This window comes from Hemitrygon akajei, chromosome 9 (genome assembly GCF_048418815.1).
Source record: "Hemitrygon akajei chromosome 9, sHemAka1.3, whole genome shotgun sequence".
Classification (NCBI taxonomy): Eukaryota; Metazoa; Chordata; class Chondrichthyes; order Myliobatiformes; family Dasyatidae; genus Hemitrygon; species Hemitrygon akajei.
This window is the reverse complement of record NC_133132.1, coordinates 80981693-81005601: the sequence shown is the minus strand read 5'-3', so window position 1 is coordinate 81005601 and position 23909 is coordinate 80981693. Positions and strand designations below refer to the sequence as shown.

Sequence of the window (23909 nt, the reverse complement as noted above, 5' to 3'; positions counted from 1 at the left end):
GGCGGAGAATAAAAAGAATATTGCAGCGACAGAATAGAGAATGTTGTTGTGCTCGTGTTTACATAATAACAAAGCTAAAGTGAGAAAATGTTCCCTTACCAAAGAACTAGATGCTTCATTTGTACAGCAGGCAATGCTACACTGAAATGACGATTCCATTCAAAAGATTAACCAATCTTTCCTTTCAGATTCAAAAGCATATTTTTTACTGGACTCTTTACATTTCATATTCTGTGTCATTAAGCTCTTTGATCATTCAAATTTTAACAACAGACTGTTAACTTTGGATCAAATCCAACTAATTAATTTAATACCATACGGAGGTTAATGCAATTCCTTACATTTTAACCAGGGATCAGTGTATGACTTCTGGTCATGATGCTTCAAAATCAATGTCCTCACTGTGGTGATGTCTCACATTCTATGATAAATTTTCAATTTAATTTACTTCTAGAGGGTTGGACTGAGCAAGTTATATAATTTGGCATCAAATACATGGTTCCAGCGAATTGCTTGTGTTTAAAACAATCAGTGTCAATCCTCTACAAGATCTACTATCTTTGCCAAAGAGAATCACCCTGCATGTCATAAGCACTGATGAAACTCCAGCAGTCTGAGAGAAAACCATTTACCTCCTTTGCTCATCAAAAGGACTTAAGGAGGAACCTTCTTTAAACTAAAAGACTGTACTGGTTACAGTGAAATTAACCAGAAAAAACTCAGTTGAAGAACTTGTTCAGCCATTCCAAATCCTCCTGTAATTAATCAACATTTTCACCTCAAGCAACCTGTTTCTCAAACCTCCATCAGAAAGTATTCATCAAACTCCAACATCTGTTCTAATATTTTATTTCCCACTCTAATTTTTTTAAATTATACAGTGCCTATAAAAACTTTTCACCCCCTTGGAAGCTTTCATGTTTTATTGTTTTACAACATTGAATCACAGTGGACTTAATTTGGCTTTTTTGACACTGAACAACAGAAAAAGCTCTTTCCTGTCAAAGTGAAAGCAGATCTCTACAAAGTGACCTAAATTAATTACAAATATAAAACACAAAATAATTGATTGCATAAGTATTCACCTCCTTTAATATGACACAGAAGATCATCACCAATGCAACCAATTGGTTTTGGAAGTCACATAATTAGTTAAATGGAGATCACTGTGTGCAGTCAAGGTGTTTCAATTGATTGTAGTAAAAATACACCTGTATCTGGAATGCACCTGTATGCTAGTGAGTCAGTATCCTGGCAAAAACTACACCATGAAGACAAAAGAACACTTCAAGCAACTCTGTGAAAAGGTTATTGAAAAACTCAAGTCAGGAGATGGATACAAGAAAATTTCCAAATCACTGAATATCCCTTGGAGTACAGTTAAGTCAATCATCAAGAAATGGAAAGAATATGGCACAGCTGGAAACCTGCCTAGAGCAGGCCGTCCTCAAAACCCAAGTGACCATGCAAGAATGGGACTACTGACGGAGGCTACTATGACTTATGACAATTCTGAGCAACACACACAAAATGCTGGAGGAACTCAGTAGGCCAGGCAGCATCTATGGAAAAAGGTACAGTCGATGTTTCTGGCCAAAATCTTCGGCAGGGCTGGAGAAAAAGGCTGTGGAGTAGATTTTAAAGGTGGGGGGAAGGGTGAGAGAAACACCAGGTGATGGGTGAAACCTGGAGGGGGTGGGATCAAGTAAAGAGCTGGGAAGTTGATTGGTGTAAGAGACAGAAGGCCATGGAAGAAAAAGGTGGGTGAGGAACACCAGAAGGAAGCGATGGGTAGGCAAGGAGATAAGGTGAGAGAGGGAAAAGGGGATGGAAAATGGTGAAGGGGGGGGTGGGGATGGGAAATGATGAAGGTGGGGGGGGGCATTACCATAAGTTTGAGAAATCAATGTTCACACCACCAAACAGAATACAAAGTGTTGTTCCTCCAACCTAAGTGTAGCCTCATCACGACAGTGGAGGAGGCCATCGATGGACGTATGGGAATAGGAAGTGGAACTAAAATGGGTGGCCACTGGGAGATCCTGCTTGTTCCAGCGGACAACTCTGGAGGAATTACAATCTTCAGTGGCTGAGATGGGAGAGACCATGCATACAACAACTGTTGCCCAGGTGCTTCACCAATCACAGCTTTATAGTAGAGTGGGAAAGAAAAAGCCACTGTTTAGAAAAACTCACATGAAATGTTGGCTAGAGTTTGCCAGAAGGCATATGGGAGACTGAAATCAGGTAGAAGGGTCTATGGTCTGATGAAAATAAAATTGAGCTTTTTTGCCATCAGACTTATCAAAAACATTCCCACCATGAAGGATGATGGTGGCTGCACCATGCTTCACTACAGCAGGACTTATAAGTCCTGAAGTCAGCTGGAAGAAGCTTCTACAGTCTGTAAAGGTAGAGGGTAAAATGAATGCAACAAAATATAGGCAAATCCTGGAGGAAAGCCTGACGCAGTCTGTAAAAGAACTGCAACTTGGGAGAAGATTTGTTTTCCAGCAAGACAATGACCACAAGCGTAAAAGCCAAGCTAACCAGGAATGGCTTAAAAACAACAAAGTTAAGTGTCCTGCAATGGCCAAGTCAGAATATAGATCTCAATCCAATTGAAAATTTGTGGCTGGACTTGAAAAGTCTGTTCACTCGCTATCCCCATGCAATCTGACAGAGTTTAAGCAGCTGTGGTAAAGAAGAATGGGGGAAAAAATTGCAGTGTCCAGATATGCTAAGCTGATAGAGACTTATCCACACAGACTCAAGGTTATAATTGCTGCCAAAGCTGCATCTACTAAACACTGATTTGAAGGGGGTGAATAATTATGCAATCAATTATTTTGGGTTTAATAATTGTAATAAATTTAGACCAATTTGTAGACATTTGTTTTCACTTTGACACAAGAGTCGTTTCTGTTGATCAGTGTCATAAAAGCCAAATTAAATCCAGTGATTCAATGTTGTAAAACAATAAACCATGAAAACTTCCAAGGGAGATGAATACTTTCTTTAAGCACTATATTTTAACTCATTTTGCCTTATTTGTTTACTCTCTGCATTTCTTATTCTTCTATTAGATGACAATTTTAGGTCATTCAGCCCATTGAGTCTGCTTCCCCATTCCATCATGGCAAATCCTGGAACTCACTGAACTCCATATACCTGTCTTTTCACCATATCCTCTGATGCCCTGACTGATCAGGAAACTATCAACTTCTGCCTTAAATACCCACGGACTTGGCCACCACTGCATTCCACAGATAACTTAATGGGTATTTTGCATAAATTACATCCCAGAGTCCTGAGAGAGGTTACTGAAGAGTTAACGGATGCACTGGTCATGATCTTTCAAGAATCACTTGATTTTGGCACGGTCCCAGAGGACTGGAAGATTGCAAATGTCATTAAAAAGGGAGAAAGGCAAAAGAAAGGAAATTATAGGCCAGTTAACCAAACCTCAGTGGTTGGGAAAGTGTTGGAGTCTATTATTAAGGATGAGGTTCTGGGGTACTTGAAGAGCAATGATAAAATAAGTCAAAGTCAGCAAGGTTTCTGCAAAGGGAGACCATGTCTGTTAAGAGTTCTTTGAGGAAGTAACAAGTAGGGTGGACAAAGGAGAGACTGTGGATATCATTTACTTGGATTTTCAGAAGACGTGATGAGGCGCCATACACGAGACTGCTTAACAAGAAAAAATCCTATGGCGTTACAGGAAAGATACTGGCACAGACAAAGGAATGGCTGACAGGCAGGAGAGAGCAAGTAGAAATAAAGAGGGCCTTTTCTGGTTGGCTGCCATGGTGTTCCACAGGGGTCAGTATTTAGTACCTGGAGGCATATGACAAGATAGGCAGAACTCAGCATGGTTTCCTTAAAGGAAAATCCTGCCTGACAAAACTAGTGCAATTTTTTGAGGAAATTACAAGTAGGCTAGACAAGGGAGATGCAGTGGATGCTGTGTATTTGGATTTTCAGAAGACCTTTGATAAGGTGCCGCACGAGGCTGCTAAACAAGAGCCCATGGAATTACGGGAAAGTTACATACGTGGATAGAGCGTTGGTTGATTGGCAGGAAACAGAGAGTGGGAATAAAGGGATCCCATTCTGGTTGGCTGCCGGTTACCAGTGGTGTTCCACAGGGGTCCGTGTTGGGGCCACTTCTTTTTACACTGCATATCAACGATTTGGATTATGGAATAGATCGCTTTGTGGCTAAGTTTGCTGATGATACAAAGATAGGTGGAGGGGCTGGTAGTGCTGAGGAAACAGAGTCTGCAGAGAGACTTGGATAGATTGGAGGAATGGGCAAAGAAGTGGCAAATGAATTACAATGTCTGAAAGTGTACAGTCATGCACTTTGGTAGAAGAAATAAACGGGCAGACTATTATTTAAATGGGGAGATAATTCAAAGTTCTGAGATGCAACTAGACTTGGGAGTCCTCGTGCAAGATACCCTCAAGGTTAACCTCCAGGTTGAGTCGATGGTGAAGGCGGCGAATGCAATGTTGCCATTCATTTCTAGAGGAATAGAGTATAGGAGCAGGGATGTGATGCTGAGGCTCTATAAGGCACTGGTAAGACCTCACTTGGAATATTGTGTGCAGTTTTGGACTCCTTATTTAAGAAAGGTTGCGCTGACATTAGACAGAGTTCAGAGACGATTCACTAGAATGATTCCGGGAATGAGAGGGTTAACATATGAGGAACGTTTGACCGCTCTTGGACTGTACTCCTTGGAGTTTAGAAGAATGAGGGGGGACCTCATAGAAACATTTCAAATGTTGAAAGGCATGGACAGAGTGGATGTGGCAAAGTTGTTTCCCATGGTGGGGGAGTCTAGTACGAGAGGACATGACTTGAGGATTGCAGGGCGCCCATTCAGAACAGAGATGTGAAAAAAAATTTTTAGCCAGAGGGTGGTGAATCTATGGAATTTGTTGCCACGGGCAGCAGTGGAGTCCAAGTCATTGGGTGTATTTAAGGCTGATAGGTATCTGAGTAGTCAGGGCATCAAAGGTTATGATGAAAAGGCAGGGGAATAGGACTAAGGAGAGATTGGATCAGCTCATGATGAAGTGGCGGAGCAGACTTGATGGGCCAAATGGCCGACTTCTGCTCCTTTGTCTTATGGTCTTATGGGACCGCTACTTTCACATCGTTTGCCAATCATTTGTATAGGTAGGTAGGCCTCTGTTAGTCTCGACAGACCATAGATTTGCACCTTGGAAAGCTTCCAGGGCGCAAGCCTGGGCAAGGTTTTTTTTTTAATGGAAGACCGGCAGTTGCCCAAGCTGCAAGTCTCCCCTCTCCACGCCACCAATGTTATCCAAGGTAAGGGCATTAGGACCCATACAGCTTGGCACTGGTGTCATCACAGAGCAATGTGTGCCTTGCTCAAGGACACACACGCAAGCCTCAGCCAAGGCTCGAACTAGTGACCTTCAAATAACTAGACGAACGCCTTGACCACTTGGCCACGCACCAACACATTTGTATAATGGAACTGATGGTTTTGTGGCAAAGTTTGTGGATGAGACGAAGAAAGGTGGAGGGGTAGGTAGCGCTTAGGAAGCAATACAATTGCAGCAGGACTTAGGCAAATTGAAGAATGGGAAAAAGAAATGGCAAATGAAATACAGTGTTGGGGAATGTATGATAATGTATTTTGGTAAAAGGAACAAAAGTCTATTATCTAAATAGGGAGATAGTTCAAACATCAGAGGTGCAGAGGGACTCAGGAGTCATCATGCAAGATTCCCAGATCAATTTCCAGTTTGAGTCTGTGGTAAAGAAGGCAAATGCAATGTTGGCATTTATTTCAAGGGGAATAGAATATAAAAAAATGGAGAAAAAGTTGAGTCTTTATGCGACACTAGTCAGATTGCACTCGGAGTACTGTCAACAACTTATCTTGGGAAGGATGTATTGTCATTAGAGCAATTCCAGAGGAGGTTCCCGAGGATGATTCCAGGAATGAAGGAGTTAACATATGGGCAGCATTTGGCAGCTTTGGGCCTGTACTCACCGAAACTCAGAAGAATGGTTTCATATGGTGGGGGTATCCAGAGCTAGAGGACACAGCCTCAAAATTGAAGGGTGACCTTTTAGAATAGAGGTAAGGAGAAATTTTTAAAATAAGAGTGATGAATCTGTGGAATGATCTGCCATAGACTGTGGTGGAGGCCAAAACCGTGGGTATACTTAAGGCACAAGTTGACCATTTCCTGATCGGTCAGGGCAGCAAAGGATATGGCAAGAAGCAGATGTATAGGGTTGAGAGGGATCAGAGATCAGCCATGATTGAATGGCAGAGCAAACTCAATGGGCAGAATAGCCTCATTCTGCTCCTATGTCTTATGGTCTTATTAACAATAGGCTTCCAGTCACTAAAGCATGTCAACTAATACCTCTGATTCCTGTCATTGAACCTATTTTGAATCTAACTTTTCACTTGAAACCCATGATCATTCTGACATGAGCTACCCCATAAAACGTGTCATAAATTTTCAAATTCCATCATTCCTACCCCCAGCATGCTTAATGTGAATTAGAATTCAAGACCCATCATTGTACTCGTAGAATTTTAATTCATTTAATTAAATAGATCCAGAATAAAGCGCAAGCTTAGATCTTTAACATTCACTGTGAAACAATCATAGTCCATCTGGCTCACTTGCAGAATTAAGTTCTTGCCATTCTTACCTGGTGTGTGATTACATGTGTAGCACTAAAATCATACAAAAGTCAACTGCCTCCTCAAACTAATAAGCCTCACAATTCAACAGCTTAGAATATATACCTGAACTTTACCTCCATGATTTTCAATTATGTATTTATTTCCCAAGAGCCACACAAAATCACTTTGTTACATGCGAGCCCTACTTCAAGTTTGAAGGAACCAACTTCAGCAGTCCCTATTGCCAACCAATTGCAGGTATTCCACCTTAATTAAAATATTATCCTTCTCAGTTGCTCCCTGTCAAACTTTCCAGTCCCTTGTCCCATGTTGATGCCCTGACCCACCCACCCTGTTCTGTCCACCTGTCTCTCCATACGGCCACTATTCCAGTTTCTCTGAACCTCATACAACAGTGGTTCCAAAATAAAAATGAAAGAACATGAGGAGAAGAGTCCAGTGATAAAGAAAGATCTGCTGCTGGGGATCTGACACTAATCCACAATTAGACTCATCTTCCGAGATACAAAAGAATTTCTCGAGTTATCAACCTGACTCTCTTTCCCAACACCAGATTCCACAGTGTGGAGGAATTGCTGCAGGAGTGTCTCACACACAAGAATGAAAATGCCAAAAGTGATGTCCAAATGTGCACAAGCAATTGAGCACTGATATCTGGGTGCAACCACAAAATAGCACTTTGGGTGTACAAAGAACCCGCAACAAAAACTGTCAACTTCAAAGTTCAGAAGGCAAGTTCCCAATTTAACAAAATTATTTTTATCAAAGTGGAACTGCATAGAGCAAATAAACACTGTATAATGCAGCAGAATTTCTAGGCCCATTACCATTTCAGAAATTCATATGACACACTTGAGCTGTTTCCCTCATGTCTTCCCTCCTTATTAAATTGCAAGTTATTCATGATCACAACTGTATTTTTCCAGCAATCTCAAATGAATTGAGAAAAATCACCTAAAACTGAAGCTTGCTAAGAAACTCTTCACATACACTGAGTTTCTGAACAGGAATGATTTCCGGAGGAATGGGTGCATCAAAACTGTAAACAGCAAATGGGACAGATAACCAGTTAACTTGTTTTTAGTTGCCAATGACGAGTGGAAACAGTCACATGTCATTGGGAAAACATCTTGTTTCTCTGGAGAGTAGTAGGATTTAAAATAAAATGTGCAGATGAATTTAGATACCACATAGAAGCAGTCACACCTAGTCTATGCCAACAATCATATCTGCCCATACTAATCCCAAAATCCCAATTAACTCTACATCCCTCTATGCCCTCGCTCATTTCAGTACCTGCCAGGGTGACTTTTCACTGTTGTTACTATTTCTGCTTTCATCTTTACTGGCAGCTCCCTCCATAGAACGGTACAAGACAGGTTACTAACTCCTCTTCATGTAAAAAATTTAACCCTCATATACCTTATTAAACCTCTTCCCTCACTTTAATCTTCTGCTCAGCACGCAAGTGCAATTCTGAAGAAAGCATGGCAGTGCCTCTATTACCTTGGAAATTTGTGAGGATTTGGTATGATATCTAAAACTTTGACAAACTTCTATAGCTGTATGGTGGAGAGTATGTTGGCTAGTTGCATCACGGCCTGCTATGGAAACACCAATGCCCTTGAACAGAAAATCCAACAAAAGTCATTGATCCAGCCCAGTGTATCATGGGTAAGGCCCTCCCAACCATTGAACACATCTACATGAAACACTGTTGCAGGAAAGCAGCATCCATTATAAGGGATCCCTACCACCCAGGTCATGCTCCCTTCTCACTGCTGCCATCAGGAAGGAGGTACAGGAGCCCCAGGACTCACACCGCCAGGTTCAGGAACAATTCTCCCTAAACCATCAGAGCCTTCAACCAAAGGGGATAACTACACTTGAACTATCACTGAACTCTTCCCACAACCTATGGACTCACTTTCAGGGACTCTTCATCTCGTTCTCAATATTTATTACCTATTTATTACCATTATTCTTTTCGTATTTGCACAGTTTGGTGCCTTTTGCACAATGGTTGTCCGCCTTGTTGGTGTGGTCTTTCATTGATTCTATTATGTTTTATTGAGTATGCTTGCAAGAAAATGAACCTTGGGGTTGTACTTGCTGACATACATGTACTTTGATAATAAATCTAAAATGATAATTTTAGACACTTCCATAAGAAAAAGACACTAATTATCAATTTTTTTCTACGCCTCTCATAATTTACTTTCAGTTTAAAGTCTTAAGGTAGCGCCAGTGACCTACGGCAATGTCCTACAGACTGACAGTTCAAAAAACTATTTATTTTCTTCTTCTTCTTTTAAATGTGCTTCTTCAACTGAACTGCATGCAACTGGATTGAGGTTTTCATTTTGATAGTGAGTTTTTGAGCTGACTGGGTGATTGGCGCTTTTGATGTCTCCAGGGCAGTCTGGCATGATTGAGAGCAGTGTGTGTGACTTAATGGTGGAGCACAAACTCATGATCAGCTTCACTACTCATTGCCAATTATAGAGTTAAGCAAGATAGAAATTGCCGAGGATGAAAGCAGAAGGCAAGAAGGTGTTTACACCATCTGCCTACATTTGACCAGTCCCTCTCCCTCTCACTTGCTGCTGCCAGAGGAAGGTGCAGGAATGTTGGATCCACATTACAAGGATTGATCTATGCAGCTCATGCCACTGAGGCATTTTTTTTTGAGGACTCTGCAGTTTCATAATTAGAGTCTACAGCTTTGGAGTTGTTTTGGAGGACTCTGAAGTTCACGTTGCATGCGTTTCTGATTCTGGTTGCCCTTTTTATTGCTGTGTTTTTACTTGATTTGATCAGGCCGCCTCAGCACAGACTGGCTCTGTCAACAAATGACACGGCGCTAAACAGAATTGAATTGAACTAAACTGAACACTCCTAGACCATTTAATGTTTAGATGTCTGATACTCTGTGTGTTATTCAGTCTTTTTTTTTTTGCCTTTCGTGTGATTAGTTCTTGTTTTCACACATTGGGTGTTTGATGTTTTATTTGAACGGGTTCCATGGTGTCTTTGTTTTGTAGCTGCCTGCAGCAGGATGAAACTCAGGGATCTATACTGTGTACATACTTGGAATCTTTGAATTTTATATACTTCTGTCAATTTCACCTCTCAGCCACCTTCAAGGAAAACAGACCTGGCCTGACCCAGGTCCCCCGATAACTCAGGCACTCCAATCCAGACAGCATCCTCGAGAGCCTATCTAGCTTAGTCACATCGTTCCTATGGCATAGTGACCAGAAATGCATATAATTCTCCAAGTGTGGCCTATCCCAACATTTTGTACACTGTAGCATTGCACAACAACCCTTATAATCAATACCTCCGAAATAAAGGCAACCATACCATATGCCTTCCTCTCCACTTTGCCTGCCAGCAGTCCTATTTTCAGGAAACTAGTTACACGTACCCCAAGATTTCTGCGTTCAACAAAACTCCCCAAGATCTTTCCATTTAAACTTCTCAAAATGAATTACTTCTCACTGTCCAAATTCCTTCAGCCATTTCCCAATTGATCAAGACCCTGATGTAACCTTAGACAACATTCTTCACTGTTCACAATGTCACCAATTTTGGCGTCATCTCAGAATTAGAATTATGTCACCTATGTCTCATTCGAATCATTAATATACATGCAATCAATGAAGGACCCAGCACAGATCTCTAAAGCACACCACTGGCCAGAGGGCTCCAATATGGAAAAACAACCCTCCACAACTTTTTTCTTCCTATGACTAAGCTAATTTTGTATTCAGTCTGTTAGGTCACAGCAGTCCATGTTATATAACCTTCCAGACCAGCCTAGTATGTAGAACTTTATCAAAGGCCTTGCTAGGACACATGCAGAAAATGTCTGTCACCACGGTCTTGTCAATCCTTGTGTTCACCTCTTCAAGAAAGTCAATCTGCAAGCTATGAATTCTCAAACTCAAAGCCATGCCTAAACAGTCATTGCTTCTCTAAATACAAATAAATCCTATCCCTGCCAACTACATTCCCACCACTAATGTAATCTCACTGGCCTATAGTTTAATAATATGCTAAAACAAAAGCATATTAGCTATCCTCCAATCTTCTGAAACCTCACCTCTGGCTAATTAAAATACAAAGATCTATTACAAGGCCCCAGCAATCATCTCTCTTGCTTCCGATAGCATACAAGGATACACATGATCAGGCCCCTGGGATTTATCCATCTTTATTCATCTTCAAGATCTCCAGCACCATCTCCTCTGTAACAATGATATGCTCCATCACTGTTTCCTCCGCTAAACAAATTAGCTTCCATATTTTTCTTCCACAATAAATGCAAATGAGAAATGTTCATTTTAAATCCCACTATTTTCCTACTGTTTCAAATATAGATGACAACACTGATCCTCAGGAGGTTCTACTGGAATGCTGCCTCCTTTTTTTTTACAGCTGCATGGACCAACCATTGCTCTGAGCAGGAAATTTTCACATGGCCTGAAAAAAGTTTCTTTTCATAATATACATACTGTGCATATTTAGAGTGAAAATTTAAAATTCACATACTTTTGATTACTTACCAAAAGTCAGAATTACAGAATTTTTCCACATCATATTCAAACCATAACTCACAACAGAAGTAAACAATTATCAGGAAATCAAAACAATTGACAAACACAATGGCAAAAGTAAAGTGTTTGACTAGAAGGCGTCGGCATCCAGCGGGCCAATGGTTTATAAACAATAAGCTTCCAGGTTCCGTTCTGTGTTATTGTTACAACTTGTAGCAGTGTCGTAACTTGAAACACTAGCAATGTACATGCGTTGTAACTCTTAAAATGTTTCAAAGTAAAGGTTGTGATACACTTATTATTTCCAAATTTTGTGGATTATATTCATTAACATAATAAATTATAGGGTATTTCACATTATCATAGATTTCAAAATTGTAGCAGCAAATTTAAAAATTATATTAACATTAAATAAAAGAAAGTTTCACCTGTGCAGAAGCATTTCAGTTATTGTGTGGCTGTGCATCTTAGATGAAACAGTGATCTACTGTCCCGCTAGTTGCTCCTTTGCTCTTGATATACTTAAAGAATATTAATTTATGATTTTCTTTGATCTTTCAGCTACAGATATCTCAGGGTCCTTTTCTGCCATCCTAATTTCTTCTGAACTGTACTCCTACGTCCTCTGTACAACTCAAGAGACATACCTGAACTCAGCTGCCTATATCTGGCATATGCCTCTTTCTTTTTCTAAACATCACTCGTCAACCAGAATTTTGTTGACCAAGTACTCCACTCTAACAGGAATATACTGGCCCTCAACTCTTCCTACGTCACTTTTTAAAGGCTTCCATTGCTAGACATCCCTTTACCTGCAAACAACCTCTCCCAATCAAGTTTTAAAAGTTTCTGTCTGATTCCATCAAAATTACCCTTCCCCCAGTTTAGGAGTTTGACTTGTGGATCAGTCCCATCTTTTTCTATAATTAAACTAAAACGAACAGAATTATGATCATTGGTCCCAACGTGTTCCCACTCTGGCGGATCAACCACTTTCCCAGTCTCACTTAACATTTCGTTCTGCTCCACTGAATCAGTAACAATAATCGATCCCAATCTGTTGTCACAGAATACATTCAACACAATTGGACTTCTTTTACAACTACCAATCAGAAACATTTAAAGGTCTGCGCTTTTGTTTTACTAATCAAAATTCAACAGACATCATTTTAAAGAATCATTATATAAAATTTATTGACCATTTCCAGACCTAAGCACATTTCAGTTGTTGTATTCCACTTTTAATAATACTTTTATACTATAAAACTTTATTCTTATTACATTGAGTTCAAATTCATAATCCCTAATGCATTCTCCTTTCTTATTGCCATGCTCATTTTATCAAAAGTACACAGCACCTCTATTACAATAACTGTAAGGTATTAATGTGCATATTGTAATGTAGACAATATTAACCCAACTTTCACTGGGCAATGGATGGAAACTTCTTATTCAACAAAAAAATGCTTCACCAACAGCTGACTTGGTGATAATAATTAGTCAGATAAACAATGATTTGAAGCAAGAAGGCTGCGAGTGGAACGGCTAAGGATTTCCAGAGCGAAGGCATTTTACTACTCCGGGTAAAGAGAGGCAAGAATGCGCAGGCGTGCAACGTCAGCCAGTAGAGTGGAAAAAGTTTAAAAAGACTGCCGTATCCAGCGCGCAGCAGAGTGAGAGGGTAGCAGAGTGATAGGGCTTTGGCTCAATGGGCTTAGGCCGTAACAGGACAAAGCGAGGTAGGTTTACCTGTGTTAATTGCGGAAAAGAAGTTTGTGTGTGATGCCGGTGTTCTGTGGTCAGTGTCAGATGTGGGAAGTCTTGGAGTCCCCCAGCCTCCCAGACAACCATATCTGCACTTGGTGTGCAGCTCCTAAGGGACCGCGTTAGGGAACTGGAGATGCAGCTCAATGACCTTTATCTGGTCAGGGAGAGCGAGGAGGTGATAGAAAGGAGTCATAGGCAGGTGGTCACACCGGGGCCACGGGCGACAGACAAGAGGGTAGCAGTCAGGAGAAAGAAGGGAAAGAGTTGGGTACTAGAGAGTACCCCTGTGGCTGTCCCCTGAACAATAAGTACTCCTGTTTGAGTACTGTTGGGGAGGACAGCCTACCTTGGGGAACAACAGTGGCTGTGCCTCTGACACAGAGTCTGGCCCTGTGGCTCAGAAGGGTAGGGAAAGGAAGAGAAAGGAAGTAGTGATAGGGGACTCTATAGTTAAGGGGTCAGACAGGCAATTCTGTGGACACAGGACAGAAACTCGGATGGTAGTTTGCCTCCCAGGTGTCAGGGTCCGGGATGTTTCAGATCGCGCCCACGATATCCTGCAGTGGGAGGAAGAACAGCCAGAGGCCATAGTACATATTGGTACCAGTGACATAGTTAGGAAAAGGGAAGCGGTCCTGAAAACAGACTGCAGGGAGTTAGGAAGGAAGTTGACAAGCAGGACCACAAAGGTGGTAATCTTGGGATTACTGCCTGTGCCACATGACAGTGAGTATAGGAATAGAATGAGGTGGAGGATAAATGTGTGGCTGAGAGATTGGAGCAGAGGGCAGGGAATCAGATTTCTGGTTCATTGGGACCTCTTTTGGGGCAGATGTGACCTGTACAAAAAGGACAGGTTGCACTTGAATCCCAGGAGGACCAATATCCTGGCGGGGAGGTTTGCTAAGGCTACTGGGGAAGAATTTGAACTAGAATTGTTCGGGGGTAGGAATTGAACTGAAGAGATTGGGCAAAGAGGCGGCTGGCTCACAAATAGAGAAAGCTTGTGCAAGGGAGGATAGGCAGGTGATAGAGAAGGAATGCGCTCAGACTGACGGTTTGAGATGTGTCTATTACACAATACACAAGGAGTATTGTGAACAAAGCAGATGGGTTTAGAGCATGGATCAGTACCTGCAGCTATGATGTGGTGGCCATTTCAGAGACTTGGATGGCTCAGGGACAGGAATGGTTATTTCAAGTGCCAGGTTTTAGATGTTTCAGAAAGAACAGGCACTGTTGATCAGAGATAGTGTCATGGCTACAGAAAAGGTGGAAGTCATGCAGGGATTGTCTACGGAGTCTCTGTGGGTGGAGGTTAGGAACAGGAAGGGGTTAATAACTCTACTGGGTGTTTTTCATAGGCCGCCCAATAGTAATAGGGATATTGAGGAGCAGATAGGGAAACAGATCCTGGTAAGGTGTAGTAATAACATAGTTGTCGTGGTGGGAGATACTAATTTCCCAACTACTGATTGGCATCTCCCTAGAGCAAGGGGTTTAGAGGAGGTGGAGTTTGTTAGATGTGTTCAGCAAGGTTTCTTGACACAATATGTAGATAAGCCTACAAGAGGAGAGGCTGTACTTGATTTGGTATTGGGAAATGAACCTGGTCAGGTGTCAGATCTCTCAATGGGAGAGCATTTTGGAGATAGTGATCATAATTCTATCTCCTTTACAATAACATTGGAGAGAGATAGGAACAGACAAGTTAGAAAAGCGTTTAATTCGAGTAAGGGGAATTATGAGGCTATCAGGCAGGAAACTGGAAGCTTAAATTGGGAACAGATATTCTCAGGGAAAGTTATGGAAGAAATGTGGCAAATGTTCAGGGGATATTTGTGAGGAGTTCTGCATAGGTACGTTCCAATGAGACAGGGAAGTTGTGGTAGGGTACAGGAATCGTGGTATACAAAGTCTGTAGTAAATCTTGTCAAGAAGAAAAAAGCTTACAAAATGTTCAGAGAGCTAGGTAATGTTAGAGATCTGAAAGATTATAAAGCTACTAGGAAGGAGCTTAAGGAGGAAATTAGGAGAGCCAGAAGGGGCCATGAGAAGGCCTTGCCAAGCAGGATTAAGGAAAACCCCAAGGCATTCTGCAAGTACAGTTGGCCCTCCTTATCCATGAATTCCGCATCCGCGAATTCAACCTACCGCGAATCACGAAAACCTGGAAGTGCTCTTCCAGCACTTGTTGTTCGAGCATGTACAGACTTTTTGTTTCTTGTCATTATTCCCTAAACAATGCAGTATAGCAACCAGTTTACATTGCATTTACATTGTATTAGGTATTACAAGTAATCTAGAGATGATTTAAAGTATACGGGAGGATGTGCGTGGGTTATGGTGCATCAGGATCGAAAAAAATCGGAAGTTCTCTCACTAAGTAAGTTGGAACAGGTACATCCGGTATTATTAAGCGTCAGTTAGTCAAACGTTTGTCTTAGTATATAGCACATATTTTACCTTTCTATGCATATAAAACACTTAAGAACGTATGTTTCAGCGTCAGTCTCAGGAAATGTTCCCGAGTTCGATCCTGTGACAGACCGCTATCAAGTGCACTCTCCATCGTGGCCGGTTGATGTGGAGGATCAAAAACTCAAGACCCCAAAACCCAATAATTAAACCACTGTAGGTACAGTGGAGATGTCAGGGGTAAGTTTTTACTCAGAGAGTGGTGAGTGCGTGGAATGGGCTGCCAGCAACGGTGGTGGAGACGAATACAATGGGGTCTTTTAAGAGACTTTTGGATAGGTACATGGAGCTTAGAAAAATAATGGGCTATGGGTAAGCCTAGTAATTTCTAAGGTAGGGACATGTTCATCAGAACTTCATGGGCTGAAGGGCCTGTATTGTGCCGTAGGCTTTCTATGTTTCTATATTTTCAAATCATTCAAGCTAGTCCGGAGAAATGTACCAGTATTCCACATTCCAAATTTCATTTTTCAATATAACCTCTGATGATGAAATACTGGGCATCTTTAATAAGTATTTTTGTCCCCCATGCTAATCAACATGAAAAACATATGTTATTGAGTCCAAGTATTCTACATAAGTTTTTTTTGGACATTACCAAACCCAAAATAAACATACCAATATTAGGTGGGCTGCCATAATTGATTGGTGGCTCAGGAGGTCTTCCACGATGCAATGCTGCAAGTGCTGATCCTTTCCATACCACGTGCTTGCAACCTTCATATTTAAATTAAAAAGAAATCCATAATTAGCAAATGAATTTGTTTTGAAATTAGGAATATATATTGGAATATTGCTTTACCAATGAACTTCTCGTACTTTTGTTTGTTCGAAGCAAAGACTGCCTTCCCGCTCCCAGTAATGAACGGACTCCTGGGACACTCTGTGGAATTTCTTTTTCTAGGAGAGGTCCAAGTCGCTGACATATCTGAAGGAGGTGATCTGGAGCTATGTGCCTATGTGTTTTCACCTTTTTACACACACACACACACACAGAAAAAACATAAGGAATAATTAAATTCCTGGATTCACAAACAATAAAAGACAGCTTATTCACGCAAACATGAGAAAATCTGCAGATGCTGTAAATTCAAGCAACACACACAAAAAATGCTGGTGGAATGCAGCAGGCCAGGCAGCATCTATAGGGAGAAGCGCTGTCCACGTTTCGGGCCGAGAAACCTGATGCCTCCAACCTGATGGCATGAACATTGACTTCTGTAACTTCCGTTAATACCCTTCCTCCCCTTCTTACCCCATCCCTGATATATTTAGTTTCTTTCCCCCCTCCTTTTTTTTTCTCTCTTTCTGCTCATCACTGTGCCTGTTCTCCATCTCCCTCTGGTGCTCCCCTCTCCCTTTCTTTCTCCCGAGGCCTCCTGTCCATGATCCTTTCCCTTCTCTAGCTCTGTATCCCTTTTGCCAATCACCTGTCTAGCTCTCAGCTTCACCCCACCCCCTCCGGTCTTCTCCTATCATTTTGCATTTTCCCCTCCCCCTCCTACTTTCAAATCTCTTACTATCTTTCCTGTCAGTTAGTCCTGACGAAGGGTCTCGGCTCAAAACATCAACAGCGCTTCTCCCGATAGATGCTGCCTGGCCTGTTGCGTTCCACCAGCATTTTTTGTATGTGCAGCTTATTCATGATCAATTTCCACTTCCTTTGCATTACTTCACAGTTCAAAAGCCAGAACCATACTTCTTTTGTGGAACTGCTGAGTCATATACACAAACATCATATGCATAATTATCCCCTCAGCTCAAGAAGCAACCCAAGCAAAGATCTTTTCTTTGCTCATTGGACTGCACTCTACACTCTAAATTTGGTTAGATAGAGTAGCAGTTCAAAGAAAGCAGTTATCACTATTATCATGAATCCTCTTTGCGACAGAACAAAATCTGTATTATCGCAGAAATAGTTCGGTACAACTTGCATGCTCAAACATTTATGGCATCATAATATTAACTCTCAGCTCCATCACTACTTCTCACGAATATGTAGCAAACAGATATAAGGCTTCCTGGAAACATTAAACAAAAATAACACAGTTATTTTATTTTTAACCCTTCTACACCTTTGGTGCAATTTATAACTTTTTTTACTTTTTACTTGAGGAGTTTAGCACTTACTTGTGCTCCTTTGTTAAGTATCAATTGTCGTAACTCAACTATTGCATGTGGTTGTATTTAGAGTGACAATAGCAACAAAACTTTATGATAAAGTATGATGATCTAATTCATCAATATTGCAAATATGGATAACCTGATAAACAGTCAAAAGGCCCCTAAAATATTTTCATTGCTCCACTTGAATGAATGGAACCCATTTTCACATTTGATGGAAAACAGGTAAATGGTCAGATTAAACTGACTCCTGCTAAGATTCCAAGACCTAGCACTCCAATAGACCTTACAGGTTTGATGGTCTGGTCTTTATCTACATAGTCCTGCAGAAGATATCAGTCTCAAGGAATACACAGATATCTTAGGATTGAACACTTCAGCCATTTCACTGCAAGGCCAAGCAAAAGCTTCAGTTTTAGAAGCAGTTAGCATTCAATATTCAATAACATTGTGGCTGAAATAAACTCAACTTCCCATTCTCATTTAACCAAGTACCCCTTCATCCTTCTCATCAAGAATCTATAATAATGGTCCATCACCCTTTAAAAGCAAAAGAAATTGCAAAGATTCAGTTGAACTCCTAAGTGATCCCATATTTTTAAACACTGACTTCCTGGTTTTGAGCTCTCCCACGTGGAAACACCTCTTCACTTCCATCCTGTCAGGACCATCAGAATCTCAGGAAACTATAATCATGGGGTTCATACGGACTATGGTTTATTTTCCATCTAAACCTACCAGTATTTGTTACTTCAGTTTACGGCAATTGACAGTGCTAAAGCATGCATACCCCTGTTGAACCAGGCAGTAGGGGTAGGCATCCAATTGTCAAATAACAGTAAGATTTCAACATGTAAAGCACAGATCAAAACTGATGCTACGTATATCAGGAAAAGAACTATGTACTACAATATCTGGATGGTTACCTTTTTGTTTCTGTCCATGTTAATTATCCAATTCAAATTAACCGCTTCACTACACCCTGCTACTCAATAACTTAACAGATGGGAAAGAAAAACAACTGGTTACTCTGGCAAGGACTCCTAAAATCTATTTCCAAATCTATTCCAAGGAGGGAGATCCTTTGCAACACCTACAGAGTCTTAATAAACAATTACAGTGCCACAAAACCAGGGAAGGAAAAACAAAGGGCAATTACTTTCAGTCAGATGTTGGAACAACACACACAAAATCTAGCAGGCCATTTGCAGAGTTTGGAAGAGTTTCAGATTTGGAAGACCGAAAAATAGTTTCATTTCAACATGGTGTTTAGGCAGGAGATTTTCCTGAAAACAATCTTTTAAAAATACCCAGCTAATGTTTTCCCAAACTATCAGTAAGTCAAATAATACAAAACGGCTAAGAGAAAAAAAATCCACAATTTGCACCCACTTTCACACTGCCTTGCTTGAATATCAAGCAAGTGAATATATAATTACACAGTAGCTGAGGAGACCATTTAGCCCTTTGAGCCTGTTACACTTTTCAATAAGATCACAGCTATTCCAAATCTAAAAAATAAACAACTAAAACAAATCATGAATTAACACAGAAGTCACAAATTAGGACATTACATTGAAAACGAATGAAATTATCAGTATATGTTCTCCCATTAAATGCTAATATAAAATGGAGTATACATCATCTAAAGATGATGTTGACTCATTACACTGAAGGCGGAATTGGTTTGGATAAACAGCTTAAAGAGAAAAAATATTAACAGTGGTATATAAGAATATAAGCCCAAATGGGGAGTTCATACTGACATATAAATAGACTTCATTTATACTTAAATTTCAATTATTCTAAAATGCATTTATCCAAACATGTCTTGTGCTGGTTACATCGCATATTCTGAGATTTTATTCATTAAAAAGAACCTTAATGCATAATTAGGAAAATGTTTTATGATTTTTGTGGTGCATTTTTTACATATTCTGTACTTAGCCCAAGGTAAAATGATTCTATAACTTGGCTGTATCAGCACATCTCAGGTGCTTTCCTCCAAATATATTGCTAATGAAATATCACCAATGCACTGTTTTTTAATGTAAAAGCAAAAATATTTGAGTGTTGTTTCTGTAAAAATTATCTTTAAAATTAGCAAATAAAGCAATTCATTTATTTTCCAAGCAAGACAGTGAAATGATGAGCATGCAGCTCCCACCAATAGCTTTATGACATTTAAAAAAACTCATTATAGTTTATTAACTCCAGCAATAAATATTAGATCACTAGTCGGCATAAAAGATATTATGTTCTTTACAAATAGTTATACATTTGTGATTAATTAAATATCTTTTTAAACATCATCCAGCTGCTCAATCAATGAATCCTGAAAATATTAGTCTCCTAAATTTTGTAAGAATTACTTGCACAGGAAGATGGATCTCCAGAACATTGTAGGCCATCTGGAGCTGTCACCACTCAAGATATACTGGTGGTCAGTAAACTGACACAAAATTGACTAAAAATGATTTCCTACTGGCAATCAAGAGCAAGTGAAATGTGTTTGCTACAACGAGACACAACCAAGTGGTGATTTAGCAGCACTTGGCGCAAGGAGAAAGACTTCAGTATATATTTTTAGAAAGATCAGACTAACACCCCATCATAATTTAAAGTTGTAAGATGCACAAACCATCTGCACAAGAGATGAAACTTAGACACCCATGTGCCAGAAGAATTAATAGGGAACTCAATTTTCTCCCTTTTCCACACATTTATTAACAGGGCTCAGACAGTGGTACTATCACAATAAAAATCTAGGGCCATAGACAAGTTGCATCTTTGAGGAATGTTTATGACGGGACACCATCTAGAATGTCAGAATTTTATGCTTATCTTGCAAAACTGATATCAAATGTTAAAAGTGTGAGCTGCAAGGAAGCTTTTTGTGATTAATTTCTTAGTAGATGTCCAAGAGGTGTCTGCGCAAATTTATAATACAATAATATTTAAAATTAAACTAAGGAAGTGTGACAAGAGATCACAGGTCAAAGACAAGTAGAAAGACAAACTTCAGATTGATATCTGGTTCCTTCACTGAGTTTGGAGAGAGAATTGTAATGTCACTTCAGAAACTGATAGAAATATGGCCAAAGGGATAGCAATTTTCCCACATTTCCAAGTCAAATTAAAAATAATGTAGGAATAGCTGCCAAATTATGAGAGAAAATATCTTTTATTTCTTATAAATGAGTGTGTCAATTTTACACAAGTAAAAATATGACAAATGTTAAGAGTTAAGTGAAGTTATTCTACATTGAACCAAAATACTATTTCTAACAGCTTTTAGCTGATGTTAGGAATAACTTGTTATAGGATGTTTTTAAAACCAATTTGTCCATCCACATCATTTGTTTCAATTCTTCCAAAACCTTTAGAAACTTGATGACTCATAAGTAGGTTATGCAGGGGAAATATTTTGAAATTTCCCTAAAATATTATAAATTCCTATCCAAAAATCTTATGGAAGTTCACAATACAGTATTGCTGTCAAATAGAACAGCTGTATACAAACTGTCATAAGTTCAACAATCAAAGGAATAACATTTCATAAATTATTCCATGCAATTTCTGCATCGATGTCAACAAAAATTAAACAAAATTAGCAAATAGCAAAAATTATGCGTATTATAATTGGGCCACATTGAATTGTCTGAGAATTAATAATTAATAACTAAATTTACTGGTTAGTCTACCTCCTTCAACTATGTTACTAAAGTAATTTAGTTTTACAATTCTGTAAAATTATGCAAAGTGATTTGGTACAGAGGTTACATAAGTTTAGAAATTTGCAGATAATTACTTTAGATACAACAAAAATCTCAAAGCATTTTGCTTTATGAAAAATGACTACCATCAAAAAATTAAAAGAATTAATATTTCACAGGTATAGACAAACTCAATTACTCTTTCGAAAACATTATCAGTTTGTAAGATACATAAATTTCATCCTTTTAAACATTTACATCTGAAACTTATTTTCCAAATTATAACAAAATGAAATTAGCAAGGAAAAATTAACAAATTATTGTAATTTTTGGTATAAATATGATCATTCATCTCATTACAATTATATGTGGTTCCAAATTAGTGCATAAATTCTAAAAAAAAGGATTAATAAATTATCCCTAAAATTACTTTACTTGACCCTCTCTAAATTTAGATAAAATCACAAACATGTAGGTTATGACTCTATAGTAGCAATGAATATACAGACAGACCATTATCCATGAATCTCAAAATTTGTATTTTGTTGAAACAACTGTACATCAACTGTTTTCCCAAGCTCTTCTCATAGATCTAGTTCAAAAAGTTTTCCTGTTTGCAAACCAAATTTTATCAAGGGAAAAATATAATGAAGTATTGTAAGTTCACAAAAACAACAAAAAACAAATCAACAGAAATTGTTAGATATTTAGTAATAGGTCTGCTCTGGTAGCATAGCGACAGGAACCTTTGTTAAACATGTTTTCAATATACACTGTTTGAAATTCTAACATGTGCACCTCTTTAACTAATATTCATAAATAATGATGCTGATGTTTGCAATATTCCACTTTATTGCAATGTATAAAATAAACATTCTACAATTGATCAAGGTGCAACTGTGGAACTAGGTATTTAATTTCAAAAGATCAGGATTAGATTTTTGTTTTGAAAATACTGAAGATTTTTACCACTGAATTAGCAATATGTGGAAACAGTCTTCCAAAATCTGAACTAACTTCAATAACTGGCAACAAAATCATTTATATGCTTCTAGTAAAAGAAAATCAATGGTTTTTGAAACTTAGTGAGCTGCAGTAACTTTGTAAGAACAAAGTAGCTCAAAGTTCTGTGGCCAGATTTCCATTTTGCCGTACAATGACTCTTGTTCCTCTTTCCCAGTCAAGCTGTACTGTTTGCCATTTTATATTAATTAAGGACCCATTAAAAATTTGCAAATCTGTTCACAAGCTCAGATCTGCAAAGTCTAGCTTTTACTGGACTATTTTATGCCAAGGATTTAAAAGTTGTTGGTTTACAAATTACACTTTTAAATAAAATATTTATATTCATCTCGAAAACTCTAAAATGTAAAATCCAGTGCAGACATTCCAATAAAGTCAACAAGCTCCTCCATCCTTGCCATAGTAACAGCTGGTCTCTGAGTGTGATACAAATGCACAAAATGATCCATCCTATCTCTTGTCTAAAACTATTTTGCATAACACATCTGATCTTAACTTGGTTTCATTCTTTAATTCTAAAATGAAACGTGCCACCAAACACAGTATTTCAGTTTGTCTTTTAAGTTGTAGCCCTGCAATTACTTTTAAATAAAACATCAGACTTTCCTCCTCTTCTCCTATTCAATAATCTCACAGCTTTAAGAAATAAAATAGCTTACCCACCCGTTTCTACAGAATCAAAATGTTGTTTTGATTTGTTTGTGTGCAAATCTATAAATGAACTAGAGAAGCTTTAGACCAATCAGCGTTGCCAAGCTGCATTAGTGCTGGGAGTGTAAAGAGTCAAAGCGCCTCCTTTTCTCACTGCTGCCTTCTCACCACAGTGAGCGCTCGCGTCACTCACGCAACCCTGCTCCTGCACAATAATCATGACGTATCTTTATTTCCACTATAGTTTAAACTAAATATTTTTTCTGGTAATCGTAATTTTAACACAAATTTTCAAACTAATTCCCAATCATCTCTCACGCACTACTATCTATTGTTTTTCCTTGCTAAAGCTTTGTTTTGGATGGGGCTAATCGGGTTTTCCTGGTAAAATTTTTGCGGGAGATTCAATTTTTCCTCTCTGAAAGTTTTCTCTGTGATATGAATCTCTCACCAAATTTTCGTAGGTCCTGGGATGCTCCTTGCCCTTCCAGTCAATTCTTTTCGGCAGCAGCTGGAAGAAAAAACCCTGGTTACAATCATCAAAATTCGCCCAAAATCCATGTCTAGCATCTTTTTCTTAAAATATTAAAAGACGATCCAGTTTTAAATCAGAACCTTAAGTCCTCTGCAGAGTTAGAATGCGAGCTGAATGCAGCCTACCTGCTTCTCCTCCACTTCGCGTATCAGGACCTGAAAGAGCATATAAAGCCGTTTATTGTACAGAAAAATCTTCCTCAAAACATTACCGAATTCCAAAATGTAGATTTACTCACCTCGGTCGCCTCCTGACAGGGTCCGGATGCCAAAAATCTGGCTATTAGGAAGTACAATTCTATTGAAATAATAAGACAGTGTTCAGTCATCAGATGCCCGATGGTGGA

The 23909-nt window shown here is 39.2% G+C and overlaps 1 protein-coding gene across 4 annotated transcripts in view; it reads right to left on the bottom strand.

Moving 5' to 3' along the window:
* phip (PHIP subunit of CUL4-Ring ligase complex) overlaps window positions 1-23909 on the bottom strand; it is a 169862-nt gene that overhangs the window by 145525 nt on the left and 428 nt on the right. For all 4 annotated transcript variants that reach the window (XM_073056444.1, XM_073056443.1, XM_073056440.1 and 1 more), the window contains exons 2-6: window positions 23802-23860; window positions 23689-23718; window positions 23480-23539; window positions 16334-16484; window positions 16133-16231 (exon numbers count right to left, since the gene is read on the bottom strand). In XM_073056444.1, coding sequence (XP_072912545.1) covers window positions 16133-16231; window positions 16334-16484; window positions 23480-23539; window positions 23689-23718; window positions 23802-23860 — 399 coding nt within the window. The remainder of the gene's footprint in view (window positions 1-16132; window positions 16232-16333; window positions 16485-23479; window positions 23540-23688; window positions 23719-23801; window positions 23861-23909) is intronic.